Source organism: Cygnus olor, chromosome 2 (assembly GCF_009769625.2).
Source record: "Cygnus olor isolate bCygOlo1 chromosome 2, bCygOlo1.pri.v2, whole genome shotgun sequence".
In the NCBI taxonomy this organism is placed as follows: domain Eukaryota; kingdom Metazoa; phylum Chordata; class Aves; order Anseriformes; family Anatidae; genus Cygnus; species Cygnus olor.
The window spans coordinates 122,579,303-122,601,615 of NC_049170.1; the positions used below are offsets into that span (position 1 = coordinate 122,579,303).

The following is a 22,313-nucleotide window of genomic DNA, read 5'->3' on the forward strand; positions in this document are numbered from 1 at the left end:
TACCAGGCTTCTTCCTTACAATAAAAGGGAGTAGCTTTTTAGAGATAAATAATCAGAAACCAGTGGCTTATTTCCCTATATCTGTATTACATATCATATAGGACTTTCAGACTCTGCTTTTCACCAGGTTCGTAGCTGCAATAAACTAACCTTTTATTACATCCATTGTGCTATGTACCAAGTTCAGAGCAATACAAAAATAGCTGTTTCACTTCAGCTTTTACTGATGCAGCATTTAAAAAAAATATATTGTTATTACTACTATTTAAGATCAAATACCAAATACTTAGTTTACTTTCTATACTAACAAAATTTCCTTTGTATAGACCATCAACAATATTTACAAACTGACAACTTAGCCTCAGCCCAGGCATGTCTCACTTGCTAATATACAGTACCCTAATTATATGTACACAAAGTTATGATGAGTTATGTACCTCTCTCGTAAGAAAGATGTACAAGCACCTTGAAAATATAGGCAGAGGCAAGCACCGTGTGATAACACATTCAAAATTTTATCAACTGTATATGAAAATCGCTTAAACCACCCTTGAACAGGAAATTTTAATATTCAGAAATCAACTGTATAATAGCAGAACTCCATTACGCCTGTGTTCCAGTGTAGCCAATAGACACACACATATATTTAAAAAGGGACCACTAGGCCAAAAACATTTTAAATTATTCCAGGTTACAACTTCGTTCTAGAGCAAACTAGAGGCAAAAAGAAAGAAGCACTTTACTGCATTTCATACTTATTCATTTACCTTACTTACTTTTCTTGTTTTGTACTTTCCTGCTATTTGCCTCTGAAGAAATGGGCTTTATTTAACAAAGAGAGGAATAGGAAAATGGAAAAAAATAAGTGTAATTGTTCTTTTTCTTTTTTTTCTCTCCAATCTAGAAGTTGTTCCTTGCAAATCCCTTAAACAGATGCTGTTATAAAAACATCTTTCTCGAGTCACAAAACCACATTTTTATGTTGTGCCTTCCTACCTTATAGGCATTTTATTTCCAAAAATCTTGACTAACTCTAAGAATTCAACCACAGCAGCTTTACCAGGTACTGCTAATTTAAATAGAAGTTATGTAACAAAAAATTCATGTGATCTCAACAGACAGCCAAACACACAGACCAAAAATTGCAAGCCATTACAGAAGACTGCCTCTGGCTGAGAACACATTCCAGACCGCTAATTCTAAATTCAAGTCCTTTCCCTGCATGTGCTGCCGGCCATGTCAAAAGTAGGTCACCTTCCATATCTGGTAAGCTTTTGCTTACACCACCAGATGGCTTTACGCAGACATAAAAGTCTTAAATTGTGCTGCACGCCTCACCAGCAAATTTTTAAAAGTCCTATATCTCACTTACCCAAATTAAGAGTCCTGCTTAGATCACAACACCAAAACCACATTAAAAACATTTTCTCTTTACTTTAGCTCAGCAAGACACTTTGCAATTTGGCATACTTTAAAAATAACTCAAGTCATATTTGCATACACACCAATGTCTCTTACATATTACCATGTGCTCTACTCATGCAAAAACTAAATTACAATTAAGCATCTGCCAGAAACCCAAGAGATATCTCTACTTCAGAAAACATTTAATCAAAAACAGAGACAGTCTGTAACGCAGACTAACAGTAAACTGACTAGAAAACACCAAGATACCACAGTAAGCTGCTTATTTTGCCGATTACAAAAGCGAACATAGCCAGTATTTGCAACCATGCATTTTTTGTTTGCTCACAAAAAGGTTTGGATTATACCTGTGTCGTCAGCCATAACATTAGAGTTCAATTTCCAGACAAAATGAGCGTGTCGGTATCTCCAAAAAGTAATGCTGAAGATAGAATAAGAAGTGGTTTATCCTCACTGTAGTCTTGCAACAGGAGCAAACAAGTTGCTTAAAGCTAGCTCAGCTGGAACCCGAAACTGGACCTAAGTGAAAACTCTCCTCCAAAAATCTATTTTTAGAGCAGTTATCTTCATGAGCCAAACACTTTTCAGAACTCATATGGCAATCTAGTTCTGACGACAATCAAATTCACTTACTCCTCTTAACGGAGCATCCTGGGTAGTTGATCCTTTCCCCTCCCCTTAATCCCTAAACATCACGCATAGCAGCAAATGAAACCAAACACGTGGTACCGTAGTGCTTTTGCCCCAGTATGTGCTGCCTCAGTGCCCGAGTTCTAAATGCGTTAAATCCACCAGCACAAGCTGAAACACAAGTCTGGACACAAAGCTTGCCTGCTTGCATTTGTTAAGCTGGCCCTCACCCAAGAAACTTTCTCCATGTTGGCAATCCTCTAGCAGGCTTCCCTTGCATCCTGCACAGACTGATCATTTGAAACTTACTAACCACTTCAAAAGACAACTAATTTCTCAAATACAGCTTTGTGTTGTCTAAGAGTTACTTGAAATCAACTAGGCACATTCTTGCTAAAGAACTTTCACATCAGAGCTGTTCCCCTACTGCACCTCATATTGCTTCAAGCAGACCCAAAGAAGGGATATGTACAATTTTGCCACAGCAAAGCCTGTTTCCTTGTAGTGCAACACAGGGGGAAGGTAAAACAGGCAAAATTTCTACTGCATGTTTGTTAAAAGCAGCTGAAGTGTTGATTTTGCTTTGTTCCCCCTTCCCAAAAAGGATTAATGAACTCAAATTCTGACGACATGCACACTACCTTCACAATTTAAAGCTAACAAAAAATTAACGATCAGCATAGTGTCGTCTTCTTAGGGACCAGAAAAGGAGAAGGAAAAAAAAAAACAACACGCTAATACACTAGTCAACACATTTACAATTGCTATTTTAGTAAACTATTTTTCCCCACTGCATTTCAAACCAAAGGCAGCAGCTCTCCTTTTGGGTGGGAGGGGGGAGAGAAACAAACTCATGTCTCATTAACAGTAGTCCTGATGAAACTGTTAGCATCTAGCACTCTGCCCTTCCTCCTTTACCCTTGTTTAAAAATATGTAAAGGGTTACAGGTACTTGAGAAAACATCATATACCTCCTGGGGTTTTGAGATCCAGCAACTAACGAATTCCCAAATGCAACTCCCAGTAGCCTAAGGGAGAACAAAGGTGAGAAATAACTCTCAAGTGAGTTTTCAAAGGGATGCAAAGAAAGTACACGCAGTTAATTCTATAACCAGCATATATTTTAACTTTTTTAAAGCCACATGAATACAAAAGAACAAGTGCTTTAAGAAAGACCTCCTGACAACTATGTTCCAGCAACATATATGACGCACAATGGAGTTATAATAAAATAGGAGGAAAATTTAAACAAAGGGGAAAATTCCCTCAATAAACGGTGAAATCAAAATGATTCCTTTTAATAAGCTATTAAGTTCAATTATAGTATATTGCATATAAAACACTGTTTTGATAGTTTTTAGATTAGGCAGTTTGTTACAACTTCAACTTGGTTGCATCTGTATTTACAGATACTGTATTTCATTATAAATGGATCTACAGAACATGCAACTCTGAAGTCCACATCATACATTTTTGGGGGGGTTACTTCAAAACTAGAATCATAGAATATCCTGAGTTGGAAGGGACCCACAAGGATCATGAAGTCCAACTCCTGGCTCCCAAAGGACCACCCAAAAATCAGACCCTGTGTCTGAGAGCGTTGTCCAAATGCTTCTTGAACTCCAGCAGGCTCAGTGCTGTGACCCCTGCCCTGGGGAGCCTGTCCTAGTGCCAGACCACCCTCTAGGTGCAGAACCTTTCCCTAATACCCAGCCTGACCCTCCCCTGTCCCAGCTCCATGCCGTTCCCTCAGGTCCTGTCGCTGTCCCCAGAGAGCAGAGCTCAGCACCTGTCCCTCCGCTCCCCTCGTGAGGGAGCTGCAGGCTGCCATGAGGCCTCCCCTCAGCCTGCTCTGCTCTGGGCTGAGCAAACCAAGGGACCTCAGCCACTCCTCATATGCCTTCCCCTCTAGACCCTTTGTAGACCCCCTTTGGGTGCTCACTGTTAGTTTTATGTCCTTTTTGTACTGTGGCACCCAAAACTGCACACAGTGCTCGAGGCGAGGCCGCACCAGTACTGAGCAGAGCAGGACAATCACTTCCCTCAACCAGCTAGCAATGCTGTGCCTGATGCACCCCAGGTTATGGTTTTGGCTGCCACAGCACACTGCTGGCTCATGTTCAACTCACCAACAACCAAAAACCCCAGATCCCTTTCTGTGGGGCTGCTCTCTAGCCTCTCATCCCCTAGTCTGTACATGTAGGGCCAGGGTTGCCCCGTCCCATTCCAGAATCTGGCACTTGCTCATGTTAAACTTCATATTGTTGGTGATTACCCAATTCTTTAATTTGTTAAGACCTCTCTACAAAGCCTCCCTACCCTTTCCAGGGTCAGCAGCTCCTCCCAATTTAGTGTCATCCACAAACTTTCTCAATATACCTTCAAGTCCTGCATCCAAGTCACATATGAAAACAATAAAGAGAACTGCCCCTTAAATGGAGCCCTGGGGAAGTAGATCTAATCTGGCTGATCGCTGATAAGAGGTTGCAGCACACCTTTGCCTCATTTCCTTCAAAATGAAATCAAGTATATTCTGGGACAACTGCACAATGAATAACATTAGAGAATGTGAAGACAGTTAAGAAATTCATTTCAAGTGTGCACTCCTGATCTGAAGAAACACATTAACATGCATATGTTGACCTTTAGCAAAGTATCTACAGCTTTACGTTCTGACATTTAAACTGATTACAAGAATGGGTATTCCCTGAGTGTCAAAAATATTCCTTCCTGAAAAGGAGGCTACCGCTAAACTTGGGAAACTCTTCAGACTCATCAAAAGGAAGAAGGACCAAAAGGCAGCACATCTGAACTAATCAGACTCATGATGAACAACATACATTAACACCTACTACTTAATATAGTTTACACATTTCTCTATGGATGCTATAGTTCTAAACACACAAATTAATGTAATTTTGCTTAGTATTATCCAAGACAAAAGATAACTGAATAGATATTTAAAACAGAATTTGAGATTGGGATTAGGTGGGTCAACAGCGCAGACTTCTTGCACATGAAGAGAAGGCTGCATATCAGAAGGTGGTTACCAAAAACTAGAAAAACACAGTAAAAGGAAAAACAGCAAAGCACTAACCTTAACAGAAAAAATATCTAAAAGTAGTATTTCAGAAGTAAAAGTTTTGTCATATGATAGGCAAAATTTAGAATAATCTTGATTTAAAAACAAAAATAAAGAGCAATACAAAAAAAAAAAGGGGAGAGAAATAAGAAACTAAAGTAAGTTACAGTAAGCTGCCCTACCGCTAACAGAGATGAATCAGTAGCAATGCAAATATAGAAAACAACTGCATGGTCAAGTACTGCTTGGCATTTTTGCCAAATGACCTTACCAAATATGATTAACAGATAAAGCAACTATTGCAAACCATTCTCAGCAATAAAATTGCAATTGATTACTTTGCAGTTTTCACAGTGTTTTTTTAACATGGGGTCCAAGTATTTTGAGTAAAAAGAAATTAAAGGGAAGTTTACAGAATTGTCTGTTGATACTATTGCCCCCTTCATATTAAAATAGCTTTATGTCTCACTACTGTGAGACAGCTCATGTATTTCTGTATGCATACATACATTCAAATATATAGACATATATACACACACACACCATATACGTTTTTTGTGAATGTATTTTAAGATCTAGATTCAATAAGCATGCATTTTGAACTGCACACACTTCTCAGAGTGCAACACCATAACGATTACAAGTGCTATACTTAGGTAATTTTTAAGATTTTTAATTTAAAAATTTTAAATTTTTTATTTTTTATTTTTAAATTAAATTTTAATTTTAAAATTTTAAATTTAATTTAAAATTTTTAGATTTTAATCTTTAAGCTTTATTCAGTGTAACAAGGGTGGCAGTAATACACTTTTAATGGGCAAATCTGAGCCTTTGATGTTCTTTTACAAAATGTATTTCAGAAATGGTGAGAGGGTTGGTGTTTTGTCTCTGGTTACTTTTAATGCTTTTAATAAATGCAATATAAATTCTTTGTAATAAAAAAATTATTTTTCTTTCTGGTATCTAAGAAATCTTCAGCACAGCAACCTCAGAAAAATATGATTTTCTCTGATTATCTCTGCCCTGCACTTAGTATAACCTAGACTATATGATTGCAGATACTTGTGCATGTTATCAAAGGCCTGATTAATGACCTAAATCAGAAACCTACTAGTTACAAAAAAAGAGAAACAGATTGAAAAGAAAACGGATTCTAAGAAAACACAACAACCAGGATTTGAAGTTGAAATAATAAATTAGCCAAATGATAAGCAATTTTGTCCCTCTGGCCCCCATTTTCCAGATTTTTGCTGAAGTGTTTGAGGAACCTTTATTTATTCGACATATAATCAATCCTCATATAAACCTTTAAATTCCTTAATTTTCAGTCCCTACAAGATTTCTTACAGTAAACTAACTAACTCTAAGAACATTCAAAGAAAAGCATAAATGGTGGAAAAAATAGAAAGTACTAAGCCAAATTGAGGATTCAACAGCTAAGGAGATTGATCACAGAGATGCTGAGGATAGCCTAATTAAAGGAAAAAAAGCATCAAAAGGATCACAAAGTAAGTAAAAACATCTAGGATAAGAGTTCTTTCGATAGGGCACCCACTGGACTGCAGGAAGGCTCCTCCCTTCCTTAGAGGCGTTGCCATTGCAGCATCACTGGAACACTGCACTGAGCCAGGATGTCAGGTAGCTGAGGCTCAGTTCTTTCCTCTGCACTGGGGAACTGCTTCTGAACTTCTTCAGAGACCCAAAACGCATTTTTAGTGTACCCAAGGATACAAGGACAAAACTATTTCAGTCTTTCATGATGAAGTTGTTCATTCTTGTAGTCAAATCTTAATCAATGAGAACAGCAATTTGTAAGAGAGGAGCTGTGTGGAACAAAAACTGAACCCCAGTTTCTCCCCTCCTTTCCAGGTAAGGAAGACAACTTTGGACCAAACTGACCTATGGTCAAGTTCACTCTCAGCAGGCTGAAACACTGTTTTACATTGGATTGGAACAGTTTCAACATGAAGAGTTCAGAAGTATACACTCTCACTGCTGTTCAAGTATATCCCATAAACAAGCAGCTGCAGCACTTAAACTCAACCAAAACTTCCTTAAGGAAGAAAACTGAATTAAATGTTTTTCTGCCCTATCCCAAGTGAGAGCTCCAATTCCCAAAGTATTGTACAGAAGTAAGAAACTTCCCTGTTCTACACAGAATCAGATCTGCAGTCCAATTATCTAGAAACATGTTTCAAGGAAACACATCTTTTTTTCCTTTATTGTCTTCATTTAGATATAAGGGAGGACACAACACTCAGCATTATCAAAACTAACACCACTGTTGATGTGAAAAAGAAATTTTTAGGTAGGTAAACCATAAAATCTAATCAACTCCAGAAGCAGATGGCACAGGATGCCTTTGGGGATGCTAAATATTTACACTTCCACATCTGTGCACACGAGGAAGGTATTGTTATATAAGTTTAAAAGTAGAGAGTCATTCACCCATTAGCTGCATGCTCTATTTTTGGCCTGTATACAGTGGCAGAATGGATGCAGCTAATGAAAGACAGGGCATCCACACTAGCATAAACTGGAAGGATACGAGAAGAAAAAAATAGACGTGAAATAACAGTTAAGGATAAGCAGGAGTAATTTGTTTTTACTGTAATAACAATTACAGAATCAATCTTAAAACGGACAATCTCAATGGACAAAAAAATAGATACTGTAAAAGACAACAAAACTATTGTTATCTATTTACCTAATCTAAATAATTTGAATAGAAAAGTAGACCTTCCCACACGACCGTATTTTTCAAAAACTTCAGTGATTTTTCTTGTTTCTACATGTATAAACAATATTTAATTAACATCCAAAAATGAATTTACAACTTTTCTCTTACAAATGTACTTGATTCAACCTTAGTTTTCAGACCCATTTAACTGTTTCCCTATCTTTCAAGCTAACCTTCAAAATCCTATCTTTTATATCTTAAACACGAAGCCAAGGAACTCAAGGTTAAGACTACAAACTTAGAAAGAAATTTTAGTTTGTTTCAATCCAAGATCAACATAACTGAGCTGTATTTAAAACGACGATGAGGAAACAGAATTGTCATCTGCACAACCAAAAAAAGCAGAATTAGGTTTTAATACCTGCTATTTGATCAGCCAGCTCTCTCTTCTGTAGAAAATTTGGAGATAGGTAGATTGTACAATTCTAAGTCTTCACAGCTTGTATTTGAATATTCTAATGTTGACAATATTACAAAATTGACAATATTACTACATAATTACTAGGTTAATTAAATATTTGGTTGTATTTAGGGCAGAGCAGAGTTCAGGTAAAGTAATGTGAAGAAAATACAGGAAGTATTTTGGCTCAGAATATAAAAATTGTGCTGGTGGTGACCTTTAAAAAAGTTTCTATTACATAAAGTTGAAAATTCTCAACTTTGTATATAGCATACTGGCATAATTTTACTTTTTTTTTTTCCCCTTGTTCCATTTTCCTGTCCTGTAATGTGGGTCATATCAACTTGTTTTAGTAGCTAGTCCCAATTAAGCCACAAAGGAAAGAAATCAGATGAGAAAAGATTTCTGGAAGAATTAGAAGTGAGATCAGTCCTTTCAATTTTTCTCATGGTTTGAAGGAGTTTCAAATATAACCACATAAACCTCTTGCTGCCAAGCAAGTACCTATAACTCTACTATGCACTGTTTCCTGCTCATGGAAGAAACAAGAAACAAAACAACAACAACAAAAACTTGCTGTCTGAACTTTCTTTAATAATACCAAAAACCCAACCAAAACAAAACCACACACACACTACTGTAAAAAAGAAAGGAATAAAGTGAGAAATGTTACATTAGTGTTTATTATCAATTAACCAGAACCTCAGGAAATAAAATTACAAAGAAAAAAGTACTACTCAATAGTTATTAAAACCCTTGCTTTTAAATATTTTATACTGAAAGTCTTCAAACAATTTGGTAGTGTTTGTTACACTGGGTAAGTACATGCATAGTTATAGTGCAATCACATATGAAGGAGGTAGCAAAACTTCCTTCATTTAAAACGTTCTAACAAAGCCAAACCACACACACACACACACCAGTGTTTAAACTCCGTGCGTGTGTATATATATACACACACCCCTGCATACTTCATTTCCAGAGTGTTTAAAGACAAAACTGAGTTATGATTTGCACTTCAAAGCAGATCTCAAAAGTTTTCCATGCAAAGAGCTAGTCTCTAGGATGCGGTTAGGAAAAAGATGGCTGCAGGCTATCACACAGATTACCAGGTTGTGATCTTCAGCAGGGAAAAACCACTCAGGGTAAATCAGAACTTCACTGCACAAGTTCTCTACAATGAAGAATTCAATACAAGAATTAGCACAGAAACACTTTTCACAGGTTTTGAAGCGATTCAGAAAGGTCCAGCTGAAAAGGAATCCCCACCCTCCATGTAATCAGAAAAGGTGTGTCCAGTTTCAAGAAACAGCAATATTGAAATCTGATCTCTTAATGCACTTTGTAATTAGAGATGATCTTAACACACATGCTTTTTACTGCTAGTAAATCTAGTTGTCTTCACCACAGCCCTTAAACATCCAGCCACCACTTCAGCATACCCAACCCAACTGTCCACCTTCCAAGTTCGAAGCGTGGCTCCATGATGACAAACATGAAACTGCAAATTTGACTTAACCCTCTCCTGGTGCCACCCACTCACCCTTCCCTTCCACCCAAACACCCTCCCATAGAGCTGTGCACTGAGCCAGTCTGGGGAAAAAAGAGCTCAGCTTTCAGCCTGAGCAGTTCCCCTGTCGTGGCTGCCCTAGCACCTGCACAGCTCTGCAGCCAGGCATAAGGACCCACATTCGAAAAACAGAAACGAGGAAGGCTGCAAAGCAACCTCAGTCTAGATTAAGCTGAGTGTGAACTCTAAGAAGATTTAACTCCTTGATCCCCTAGTATGATCTACATCCCTGGAGTGTCAGCCTCGTCTCGTTACTGGGTCTGATGGGGAGTTTGCAGATGCATTCTTAGAGTGACTGCTGAAAACTGAGGAAATACACTCCAACTTCCCATCTCCCTGAGATTATTGGTGATGCTTTAATTCTCTACCTAGCATTTTAAAGAAGCTCCGTCCCCAAAAAGCTATTGAAAAGATTACCTCTCTTATATATCATTTAAGCTCTTAAGGGAATGCTGAGAAAGTGAAAGAAATACAAACACAGACATCCTTAAAGATGTAAACCACAAAGCTCCTCCATATTTGCAAGACAGTGAATAATATCTCTTGGCCTACAGTGACTTACAGGTAAGATACATTAGATAACAGAGCAAGACCGAGATTTCCATCTACACTGGATTAAAAGGGGCAGGAAAACTTCCCTCAACGGCTTTACCACCTGGCAGCACCTCAGGAAGGGGGTGAGGTATCTCCCAGCACTTCACAATTCTTAAGAAGAAAAAGCACTGATGTAGGGCAAGTATCAGGTTGTGTCTGTTCTCATGTCAGTCCTAGTACACTTAGGTATCAATTTTAAAACCTGAAGTATAGAGAAAGCAGAAGCAAGAAATTCAAAAAATAGTCAATATGGGCAAATGAGTCATAAAAGCAAATTGACTGTGTTCAAACAGATTGTTTTTCATTGCTGAGCGACTTTGGTAGTCAGTCACCATACCTTTCAAGAGCTAGCAGCCTATCGAAGGTTTCATAGAGATGGACCCTAGAGATGACAGTATTGCATAGACAAACCCACTCAAAGCATCAGAAGAAATGATGTTAAGTTCAATAGTCAAAACAGTCATTGAAAGAACTTGACCAGAAAAATCAAGAAAGAGGCAAACGTGACCTTTTTAGCTGATGAACTCTCTCTGCTCTTTAGATAAATTAAAAAGCTAAGGAAAAGTCTCACACAGAGAAACTACACTTATAAAACAGTCTTTATAGTGGAGATGAAATGAAATGTGAAAGTTCATGCAAATCAACATGCACAGCTACCTTTATAAAAGTGATACTGTTAACTTAAAAAAAAAAGAATATTAGCATAAAATTGCACTTGGATTAGGATATCAGGTCAACCTGAATGCATACAAAAAAAGTAAATTTACAAAAAGCTGAAAAAACAGAAAATAATGAAAGGACTACATTAATGAACTTTTGGATCTTAGGAGTTCCAAAACATGAGTGAAAGGATTTAAACACATTTGCATTTGGAGATACTAGAAAACTACCTGGTTAAACCAGGAGAAAGTGAAATCAAACATCTTCTGGGATCTTGCAAAGGAAAGTAGAGTATGTCAGAAGGTCATCTCAATGTCAGAAGGTCATCTCAATCACTGTTATGGAGATTAAAGGAACTCTATTGAAGTAACAGTGGAGTTCTTTGACTTAAAACTGTGTAACAGCCTCAGAACTAGCCGAGGTAGGAATCTGTTTTGTAACATGTATTAAAAAAAAAATACAGTTGTCTGCAGACAGAGATAATGCCTTGGGTCGGAAATGTGGTTTCTGTACAGTGCCTAGCTTACTGGAGAACTACTCTCCCATTTAAGGTCTCCTGCAGCTCTCACACTGAATTTCTTAAATAACTTTTAGAGAGAACATAGACTTCTTACATTTTGGCTGCCACCTGCCAAAATTGAAATGGCATGAGCTAGAGGGATGCTTTCAGTTTTTAATCACAACTGCCACAGGGAATATTTTCCCACCTTCTTCCAGAGAGAGCTCTAAGCAGCCACTAGAAAAGCTTGATACTAAAGCACAGGTAAAGTAACTAAGACTAGGAAACATCTGGATGATATCTGAAAAGAAAGTCAAGGAATCAAAAAAAGAAGGTGTGCATATACATGGGTCATGTTTCTGTTCAAGCACTGAGCAGGTCTATTGTATGTAAACATATTTCACAAACCGTCTAAACAGGTACAGAACATAAAATTCTTATTACACCACTATATAAACCAGCATTGCAGAAGCGACACATCAGAAACTGCATTTTCAGTTTTAATGTCAAACAAACCTCCCTCCATTCAAACACAGCTAGAACTAGAAAGAAAACAGACAGCAAGTATGCACAACTCTATCATCAGTGAGAATTATATTTAAGCGCTTGCTTGCATACTATAAAAGACACCGACATTGCCACATGAAATCAGATGCCTTATCATCAGTACTCTTACTTCCACAGATAAACGTGGCTCATAGTCATGAAGATCATGAAGTCATGAAGACTTTTTCCATCTGTCTGTATTTTAGAAGTAGTTATGTTGCTGATCCTCAGTCTTACTGGAAGGCCTCTCCATAACCATGTGCTAATGCCCCAGACATTTCCAAGTTTCCTGCCTTGTGAAACCTGAGGCAGTTAATTCATGACCAGGTGATACACGTTTGTTCCTATACCAAAACTGTTCCTCACCTAATGAGGCTTTAAGCAATATTTCAGTAACTATCTATTACTTCATTTAGCTATTTAAAACTGATTTTCTTCCTTTTGAGAGGCCACAGTTTTAACAGTGAATTCTGTTAATTTAGTGAGAGGAAACCAAACTTCAGAGCAGAGATAATAACAAACACGTTTCCCTAAGTACAAAACTGTCACATTTTCACCTGTTTTTCGCTTGTGTACTCCAAATAAAATCATTGATACCCACAACTCTGGCAATTTTCTTTTCTCGAAGAAAATTCCACAAACAGAAGTACAAAGCTTAAAAGCAAATAGATTTTTTGTTGTTGTTAGGACTGATATAGAGCTGGATGTTTTTTAGTATATAACTTTTGAAGGTAAGAGGTAGAGTTCTATTTCTTAAGAACGCTCAGTTGCACTTCTGGCATTTCAATGAAACTGAAATGAGTTATAGAAACACTACAGTTAATACTATTTCAAACATTATCTCTATGATTGCTGTCAATATTTCTCAATGGGGAAACCTAAGAGCAGGTTACTGTGTTCAGATTCAGGCACTGTCTTCAGCACACCGACCGTGAGATGCGCCACGAACTTCGTGGTTTCAGAACTATGAGCAATGCCTTGGCAAACGGCCAAGACCTCTCCCATGAACTGCTGCAAAAGTGAACATACTACAGGACAATCAAGAACTGCCTCGAAGTTGAGGTTTCCATGCCTCACAGTCTCAATTACCGGCCACCTCAGAATTATTTCCTCCTCTCACTTTCACATCCCCCAGCTGTGGGATGCCCATGGGCTGCTGTGAAGATCCTGCTCCCCCAGTTCTTCCTTTATTCGCACAGGAGCCATCATCCAGTACTTCTTGCTGCAGCTATGAAAACAGCACCAGCTCCATGCCATAATTTCTATGCTTGTCCAAGGGATTTTACTAGAAGTTAAACTAGCAAAGCATTCATCTGAATTAATGAGGCTACATCTCAGGAGAGAGCCTAACATGTTACTCAGAGTTCTTCACCCCCTCGTAGATAACAGTAAATATGGAGTTCTCTGTGCAATTGCACACACCAGATAGCTTTCAATACAAAGAAATGCGATTTTACTGAGGCTGAAAATAAAAACCCACAGAATAATTTTACACCCGGAGATTTGGTTTCCTGATAAAACTATTTTAAAAATGTTGACCAACCTTGAAAGTGATATTTAAAATAGTAACAGAACGGTTTGAATCTTTGTAGTGTTAAAAAATAATACAAGGGATGCACGTGCTTAAGACTTTACCATCAGCATCTGGTTTTAGCTTGCTTAGTACTGGGTGATGACCAACGAGTAAGCCCAGTCCAAGAAAGCGTAATAGTCTACCACCTATGCCACAAACTGAAAAAGGGTCAAAACCACAACCACACACTTCAGCGAACCCTGCGATACCATCTCATTTTCGCTTAAATAGCGTGTGTTTGTAACCTTTTTCCCTCGTTTCATGCGATGGGTAAACTAATCCCACCTGGCTCGCCCTTCAATTACCACCGCTGCGCACAGCAGCACTGCTGTAGGCATTACCTGAGCACCACCACCACGTTTCATCCCCGGGGCTCTGCTGAACCAAGCCAGCCATGGCAAGCACAGCCCGCAACCTCCGATGGGGTCACGTCCTTCGTTCACAGCCCCGTGTGAACACACAGGGACCCCGACAGCGCCCCGACACCCACCGCCGGGGATGCTCTGCCCTGCCCAAACCACCGACACGCGGTGTGTATTACCGAGCAGCCCCCGTGAGTCCCGTATCCCCGTCCCCACCCCCGCTCACCTCGCCTGGGGCCGGGGCTGGGGGTGCCGCCGGTTCCCCTGGAACTCCTGCGGGAGGCCATGGCGGGCAGGCAGGCGACGCGGAGCGGCGGCGCTACAGGTCCGAAGCCGCCGCCCCCTCCTCCCTGCCTGAGGCAGCGCCCCGCGGCCCCCCGCGGCACGGCGCCTAGCTCCGCCCCACCGCCGGCAGGCAGCCAATGGGGGAGCGCGCAGGGGAAGGAGGTGCAGCAACGCCCCGCGCCCATTGGCTGGGAGGAGAAAGGGAGGGGAGGGGCGGCTGAGTGCGGGGTGCGCGCGTGTCTGCCGCGCTCGCCGCTGCCGGCGGCTTTGAACGTGGCAACATGGAAGCGGGCGGGCGCCTCTCGCGAGGCTTCGCGAGGGGAGGGGGCGGGGGCCGCTGAGGGGCCATGGCATGGCGGCGGACCGGGTGCTGAGGGGGGGTTGTACGCTGCCCCTTCCAGCCCCGTCCCGTCCCAAAGCTGTGGGCTTTGGGCGTGCGGAGGGCTTTCTGCACGGCATCGGTGTGGGGAAGAGAGGGGCAGAGGCGGTGCTGCCTCATGCTTTGTTCGAGCCTCGGTAGCGGACCCCTCTGTCCGTTAAACGCCCGAGTTACGGCAAAAAGCTCGTTAAGCCTCTCAGGTAGCGCCCTCACAGTTCGGCCTACATTATGTGCACAGCTGGCTTCTCAAGCAAGCTTCCGAGTCCTTAAGATGTTTCAAATAATCTGTGGCAAAATGAGCCCTTTTTTTCACAGAAATTCTCGTATCTCATTGTTTTGGATTGAAACTCACTCAAATAGCAGTTTGGCATAACAATAAATTGCATCTGAAACAAAAGCAAAACCTGCCTTTGAGTCCTGACTGTAAATGCGGTGCTTCAGGTTAAAATAGGTGGTTTGGGAAATTAGAGCCTTTGCAAATGAGTGTGGAGGGAGGAGGCTTTGCCTGAAGCAAAGGTTGGCGGTGCTTTTTGAACCGAGTAATGCGATGGACCAAACCAGAAGTAATAATTTACTGAAGAGCATTAATCAGTAATTTTTCATTAAATCTGAACTTAAATGCATAGCCCAGTACCAGGATGTCAGTGCGGGTACTTCAGCCAGTAAATGTTAAAGAAACTAAACCTGTGAACCCCAAAACTAATAAAGACTACTCCTCACTTTCTTACATTAGCCTACCGCAATCTTATTTTTCACGCAGTGTAAGGACTTAATATTTTTGACATGTAGTCATTTTGTCTAGTGAGGCTGAAGCTGGCAAACGAGTTTGTAAGTTGCTAGGGAAGAGCAGACATAACTCATGAACACATGCAATTTGTCACAGAAATGCTAGCAGGGTGAATTATTAACATTTCAACAGATCAGAAGGTACAATGTGAGGAATAAATCATTCGAAGGAGAGCAATCAGAAACTGATGATTTGTAACTGCATTCACTGAAAAAGATATAATTAACAGGAAATAACTGCCTGTGTGACTATATACTCGCACATAGTAGTTACCATCAAGTAAGAAGAATCTGCTTCTTATGGTTGATGTGGGATACAGCTTCCTGAAGCTGGGCTACAGCAGTTTATGGCAGTTTGATAAGGGAGGAGAGATTCAGAACATTTAAGCAACGAGGTGAACAGTGACAATTAGGAGGATATTGTTAATGATTTACTGTGGAATAAACTTTTGACTGTAAATGGACTGTAAATTTCCTGCTTCTGTTTTCATTGGTACACAGCTGCCAGCATTTAATATTTGGCATATTCAGTGCCTGTGCTCATCTGTCCAAGCAGACTCTTTTGCAGAATTAAAACACACGCAGGCAAGTGCAAATGCCTAAAACAATATTGTACCTTTGTGCTGATCATTAGCCTTCTGCATCATCATGTGGTTCAAAGGTCTCTCTTCATTTCCTAAAGCACCAGGAAGATTTTTTCCTTCTAGCCCACTGATAACTAGACATCTGAGGAAGAAATTTAGGTAAGAGGGGATATTGTCTAGAGATTGGAGAAACTTTCTCTCGTTTTCCTGCCTGTTCACATAGTTAAAACCTGATCGTCAGGTGTGGTTGTGGAATAAGCAGTTTTTCAGATCAAGATGGCAAAAAGCATTAAGGCTGGTTTCCCTACTGTGGGATCACCCAAAGGTAGTTCAGGTACAGGCTCTGTGATCCATTCGTACCAGTGAAGATGCTTGGGTGTGATTTATATTTGAGATGGGAATGCTTCATTTTGTACAAATTTGCTGGGGGGATTGTTGCAAGAAATGACAGGACAATCCCTTCTGAACTGAAATTTAAGGAAAATTAAATTTTAAAATGTCATTTTAGAAAAGATACTGAAGAGAAAAGCAAACTGAATGTGTGTATGTAGATGCATGTGGGTCTGGCTTGTCTCTGCTTTCAACCTGCTCCTTTTAAAGCTAAATATTTGGTACATTGTAACAATGCAGTAACGCCCAAGAAGATAAGTATCATTGTATTTGTAGGGGAAAAGAAACAAGACACAGAAAGAATACGACAATGAGAAAGGAGCAAGTTTGTAACGCAAAGGTAAAACAATTTGCTATCGAAAAGAAACCATAAAAAAAAAAAAAAAAAAAAAAAAAAAAAAAAAAAAAAAAAAAAAAGAGGGAATAAAGAATAAAACCAGAATTTCCATAATAAAGGCAAGAGCCCACTGCAGTCAGCTGGAGTCTTTCCATTTGGATCAGGCTAATTTAAAACACAAAATAAAATAAATAAATAGATAACAACCCTGTTGGCAATAATCACATTTGCCCTTGGTCCAAAATGTCCTGATTAACTGCTAGTTGAGACTTCAGTTAAACTAAATTTAAATTATACTGCGTAACATAAATCACAGTATTGTTTTTACTGTGCTTTTTATATACTTCTGCATTAATGCAGTTACTGCTATTTGGCTGGCCTGATTGATTCAACAGCACAGTGACTCTGCTGTTTGACAGAAAGAAATACATCCAAGGCGATAAGTAGAAGCAGCAATGAAATAATTGCACAAGAAGAGGATTCTGTTTCTAGTTTCCTAATTTCTAAAAGCATAAATATACAATCTGTCTGTAGCAGGGAGAAGAGATGCTGAATAAGAGAGGCATTATTAATACGAACAAAATTGGCAACACCTGCTTATAGCAACCAAGAATTTAGTCCTGTATTTTTTACTTCTTATACACAAATATTTTAAATTCACCATCACCTGTGATAAATTTGTTGCTATGGTTTTCTGATTTTAAGTTGTGTTCTGTTGACAGATTTATTCCCATTCATGACTTCTATCAAATTCTTATCAAAATCCCTGAATGTATCATAAAGTCATCTGTTATACTTCTACTAGGCCATTATATGTCTTTGATGAAAAAAGTGTAAAAAAGAATAACTGAAAGCTTAGATATCTTATTATGTTGGTGCTCCTAAGCTATTTTATTCAGATGTTGATTGTGCAACTGAATTATAGCTGTTCGCTGGATTATGTACGTTTCTCATAAATAAATAAGTTTCAATCGATCGTTAAGGGAAAAGTGCATGCATGACAATGCATTGCAATATAAAGAGCTGAGGAATTCTCTAGACAGGGAATTCTCAGAAGGTTTTAAAAATTAATACATTAAAAACTCCCTGATATAGCCTAAGACCTTCAATGGAAGACATTGTCATTTAGAATTTTAAGGTTTTTGATTGGCCAGATGATATTTTTTTTTCCAGGCCGGTAAGTGAACTAAGCACCTTGCTAGTAAATTGGACAAGGTGTTTCCATCAGTAGATTTTGCATTCAAAAATGCATCTTGGATGAACTTAGGACAAAGAGGGTGATGCGCAGCTTTTGCTGTTTGTTTTCTGCATTATCAGGCTGAGACTTGAACTGCTGATCACCTTTCTGGTTTCTAAAGGAGTTACAAGCAGTACAGAAAATCAACATCCATCTCTCTGCATTTGTCTACCAGAATTCAGTAACCACTTACAGAAAAACAGAGACAGAAGTTTTGGGAAGAGGTCCCCCTCAAGAAAGAGAAGATAGAGAGTCTCAGTTATCCAGACCCAAACAACTGCACTGATTGTCATGGTGTTCTGCTTATAGCCAGTTAAACCTGCAGCAAATAAAGGTGTATTTGAGTTGGTTATTCTTAAGGAGGAATTGTCTCTCTTCTTTTTTATTTCTTTTTTTTTTTTTATGGTGTTAGACACCTCTTCATAGATTTGTACATTCTTATTTAACCTTAGAACATTTTCCAAATAGTCAGTGTCAGTGATTAATGTAAAGTGGCTATTTGTTGGAGAGCAGTTCAGAAAGGTATAATTACCCAGAATATAACAAGTTGAGCCAGGTGAAGCGTGTCTAGTTTGGGCAGATCTAAAGTTGAAGGGAAGTTTGTTTTAAAACTGGTAAGGCAAAATGTAAACCTTCCTAAAGCCTAAGTCAAAAGCCTGCTCTTGCCCTTAGCAGATTTGCGTTGACCCCACGATGAGTAACGCAAACAGAATATGGCCTCTGGGGCAGTAGTCGGATAGTCTGAAATTTATTATAGTATTGGTTGGCTTCTGAGGGTCTTCCTGCAGATTTTGCTGGGTCTGATTCATCTACATTGATCCTCGTGAGTATAACTGCAGCTGAGAACGGAGCAAATTTCTCAGATTTTGCATCTGTCAATTAGATTGGGAGTAAACTGTGAAGATTTTCTGAAATTTAAGTGAGGCCTTTTGTCGTGTCACTATGTACCAGCACAGAAATGTGTGGATTTTTCTCCGAGAGGGTCAGAAGAATAGGACAAAAGGTGCCTGTAACTGTTACCCCTGATATTTATCCTCATGTGAACAATCAGAAACCAGTCATGAAAGATCCTTAAACTAGAAGTAGTACTTTTCAGATGAATTGTGAGCAACCGATGAATCTAAGTTAGTGCAAACCACAGGTTGGCTGCAGGTAAAGACTAGGACAAGTCATCACTGATATTATTTCAAGCATTATTTATAGAAATAAAATCCTCATTAGAATGGCAACAGGAGAAAGGGGCTTAGTTGGCCATTACCAGCACTTGTTATCGTACCTATTACTGAATCCAGTAGGAAAAACAAGCAGGAGAAGGTACCTTACTGCCAGTGTACTGCCCGCTCTTTTCCAGAGGCTTAACATTTTTATCAGTGAGGGCATCAAAGAATCAAAATTGTTCCTAGCCTGCAACCACATTTAGTAACTCTGCTCTACAGACTGTAGCTAAACGGCTGATATTGAAAAGGCCATCTGAAAAAAAAAAAAAGAAAAAAAAAAAAAAGGCTGTTCAGAAGTTCTAGAGGTGTGGTGGTGTTTTGTGTGTTCATCACAAATTAGGATGTTCTTAAACTCAGAGGATGTGCAGACATGAGCAGAAATAGCAGTGCACTTAACAAATAGGCAGTTCTGCTGGACCGTGCTGTACTGGGAGTGACTTAGCAGCTTTCCAGAATCGACCTGGAGTATTCTTATCAAATTCTCATCAGCCATCATCTGTAACTGCCTACCCCAAAATACCACATCTGAACTAGTTTTGCTTTACCTTGACATTTTCTAATATAATAATCTTGTGAATTTGGCACATTGGAAAACAAAACAAATTGCTTAAGGAGCAGTAGAATACAGAATGCCTAATTTCCTGGAGATTTTTTTCCCAAACCCCTCTCCCACCCCTGCTTCAATAGCCTCCCATCTTCTGCTGAGTGTTGTGACGATTCCCATGGGACGTTCAGATAAGGTGTACTGTCTGGTTTGTGCAGAGCTTTAAGGCTGGCATGTTCTGGCATGGCCGGACAGCACATACTTGCTGATTAGTCAACCTGCTGGCAAATTAAAGAACCACATCCTCTCTAATGAACTTTGTATCTTCAGTTATAAATAAATACTGCTCAAGTTTATTTAACATATAAAATGTACTGCAGCCTTCCGAAGCTTTTACATACTTCACTATTCCAGAAATAAAGTAGATAAGCTTGACTGAACTGTATTCAAAATAATTGAAAAACTGAAAGCACCTGCAGGAAATAGGTAAACAATGGCTACTATTGTTAAAAACCTATAACTAGTAGAGCTTTCCCTATGTGAGGCCTTTTCAGCACAGACCACTTGCTCACAGATCCCTTGCAGCCAGTTGCAGCCTAGTAGTACTATGGGATCAAGGCAGCAGATAGGATGAGTATATTCCCTTCAGAATTACACACTTTGGTAAACCAGAACTGGCCAGATGCCAGATCTTACTCGTGCCCATGTCTTTGCAAGTCGTTCTGGTGGCACGTCCTACAACAGAAACTCATGCACCCTGAGAGCAATCTTCCAAGCTTCTGGAATCTACTTCTGCCCAGGGCGAGGGTAAACACAAGAAGAGAAAGATGAGACCTCTTAGTATGGAGATAAATTCTTAGATATAACAGTGCTAGCCTTTCGAGGACCCTCACTCATTCTTTCATTTTACAAGGTGAAAAAAATATAACTTAAGGTTGATATTTTCCTCAAGTAAATTTTATTTTATTTTTCTCTAAGCCTATTTCATTTTTTGGTGATATATATATGGCAGTTGAAAAATTGTGATATAAACATACAATCCTGGCACACTCATGACCCTATATTCATTATGCAAGTGAATTTCAGAGTTGAAATATTCCTGCTATTGCATCCATTAATCTTTGGAGCTTGATAATATGAACAGGACATGGACAGATCTGAGTGGAGTTGGCCTAAAACTCACTGTATTTCCAGAGAGGACATTGTCCCTGTCAAAAGCTTCGAACAACGGGAAGCAATGTCTTTGACAAAATGTGTGTAATTAATATTTGCTGTGATAAAATATATCAATATCAACTGGGAGGGAACAAAAGCTAAGTCCAAAATACAACCAAGGTGGGGTATGGGAGCCAGAGATGTTTGGTTTGAATGGCATGGAAACAGGAAGCCAGGCGGCGTATATTTGTTAAGAGGCTATTTGCAGAAGGCTTTCGTGGGGTGTCGAGCTGCCAGTTGTCAGTTCCACCTGGCAGAGACAAGCAAACGCCTTCTTCGGGGGAGCACGTGGTAATAATTCGCCTTACAAGCTGGGTATCTTGTAGGTGTGGTTGTCATGATTGTGTTTCCTGCAGATTATGAGGAAGGACTTTGCTTTGCAGGGAAAGTGCACCAACATCCTTGATGAAAAGTTCTCTGCTTTGCAGATACATAAAATCAGTTGTATTGAAGGTTTGTCATTCACTGTTAGTAATTCTTGTGGCTGTGAACTTCAACACTGCTCCTCTTTTCATCATATCAGTCAATCTGGTCAGGATTAAGACTAAATCCAGGAAGATTGACATTTGAAGTGTCAAGTTAAAAAAAAAAAAAAGTTTTCAGGCAGAATCTATCAGCATTATTCCTGCTAAAGCTAGCTCATTTTCAAGGGCCTTCAACTTCCCTCTCCTTTCTTTGTGTGGAATGGAAACAGGATGCCAAGTTGTGTATATGATGCAGTCAAGAAAAAAGACTGGCGTTCAGAGCATGAGTGGGTGGGTTCCAGCTCCACAGGCTGGCATATGCCTTTCATTTGTCTGGTATCTGCCTTCCCATGTCAGGATTAAAACAGACTGCTTCTCGTCAGTTAGGATGCTGACTTTGTCCATATGTTAAATTTTGTAATAAGCACTGGAGTACTTTCTTCCATGCTGTCATTTCCTATGTACATCCCATCTTAAAAGTCTTTTGCCCACAAAACAATTAACCCGTGACGAGGGCTGGTACGCTGTAATCAAGGGGATAGTACTGTTTCCTATACTCTTTGATGGTCCATATGCGGTCCTTCCTCTCTGGTGTCTTATGGTGTGAGCTCCTTTCAAGGGGAGCCCATCTTTTTGTGTGTTTGAAAATTCCTGTTGTTCTTAGCTGCTACAGAAATACCAGTGAGCAGCAATTCAGTGGAGTAATGGCAGTGATGGAGTCTGGCCTGTGCTGCTGATTCTCTTTCCTACATGAAATTTGTAAGTGTAGTTCCTGTAATGGCTCTAAGATTGTG

At 39.5% G+C, this 22,313-nt stretch overlaps 1 protein-coding gene across 15 annotated transcripts in view; it reads right to left on the reverse strand.

The window, feature by feature from the left end:
• ASPH (aspartate beta-hydroxylase) overlaps positions 1-14,498 on the reverse strand; it is a 116,719-nt gene extending 102,221 nt beyond the window's left edge. For 3 of the 15 annotated variants that reach the window (XM_040545722.1, XM_040545718.1, XM_040545711.1), the window contains exon 1: positions 14,308-14,496. In XM_040545722.1, coding sequence (XP_040401656.1) covers positions 14,308-14,368 — 61 coding nt within the window. In that variant the 5' untranslated portion in view covers positions 14,369-14,496. Of the gene's footprint in view, positions 1-1,772; positions 2,061-14,307 lie in introns of those variants that run through there. The other 12 variants (XM_040545721.1, XM_040545715.1, XM_040545713.1 and 9 more) reach the window with 10 other exon arrangements.
• Between the last annotated feature and the right edge of the window lie 7,815 nt (positions 14,499-22,313).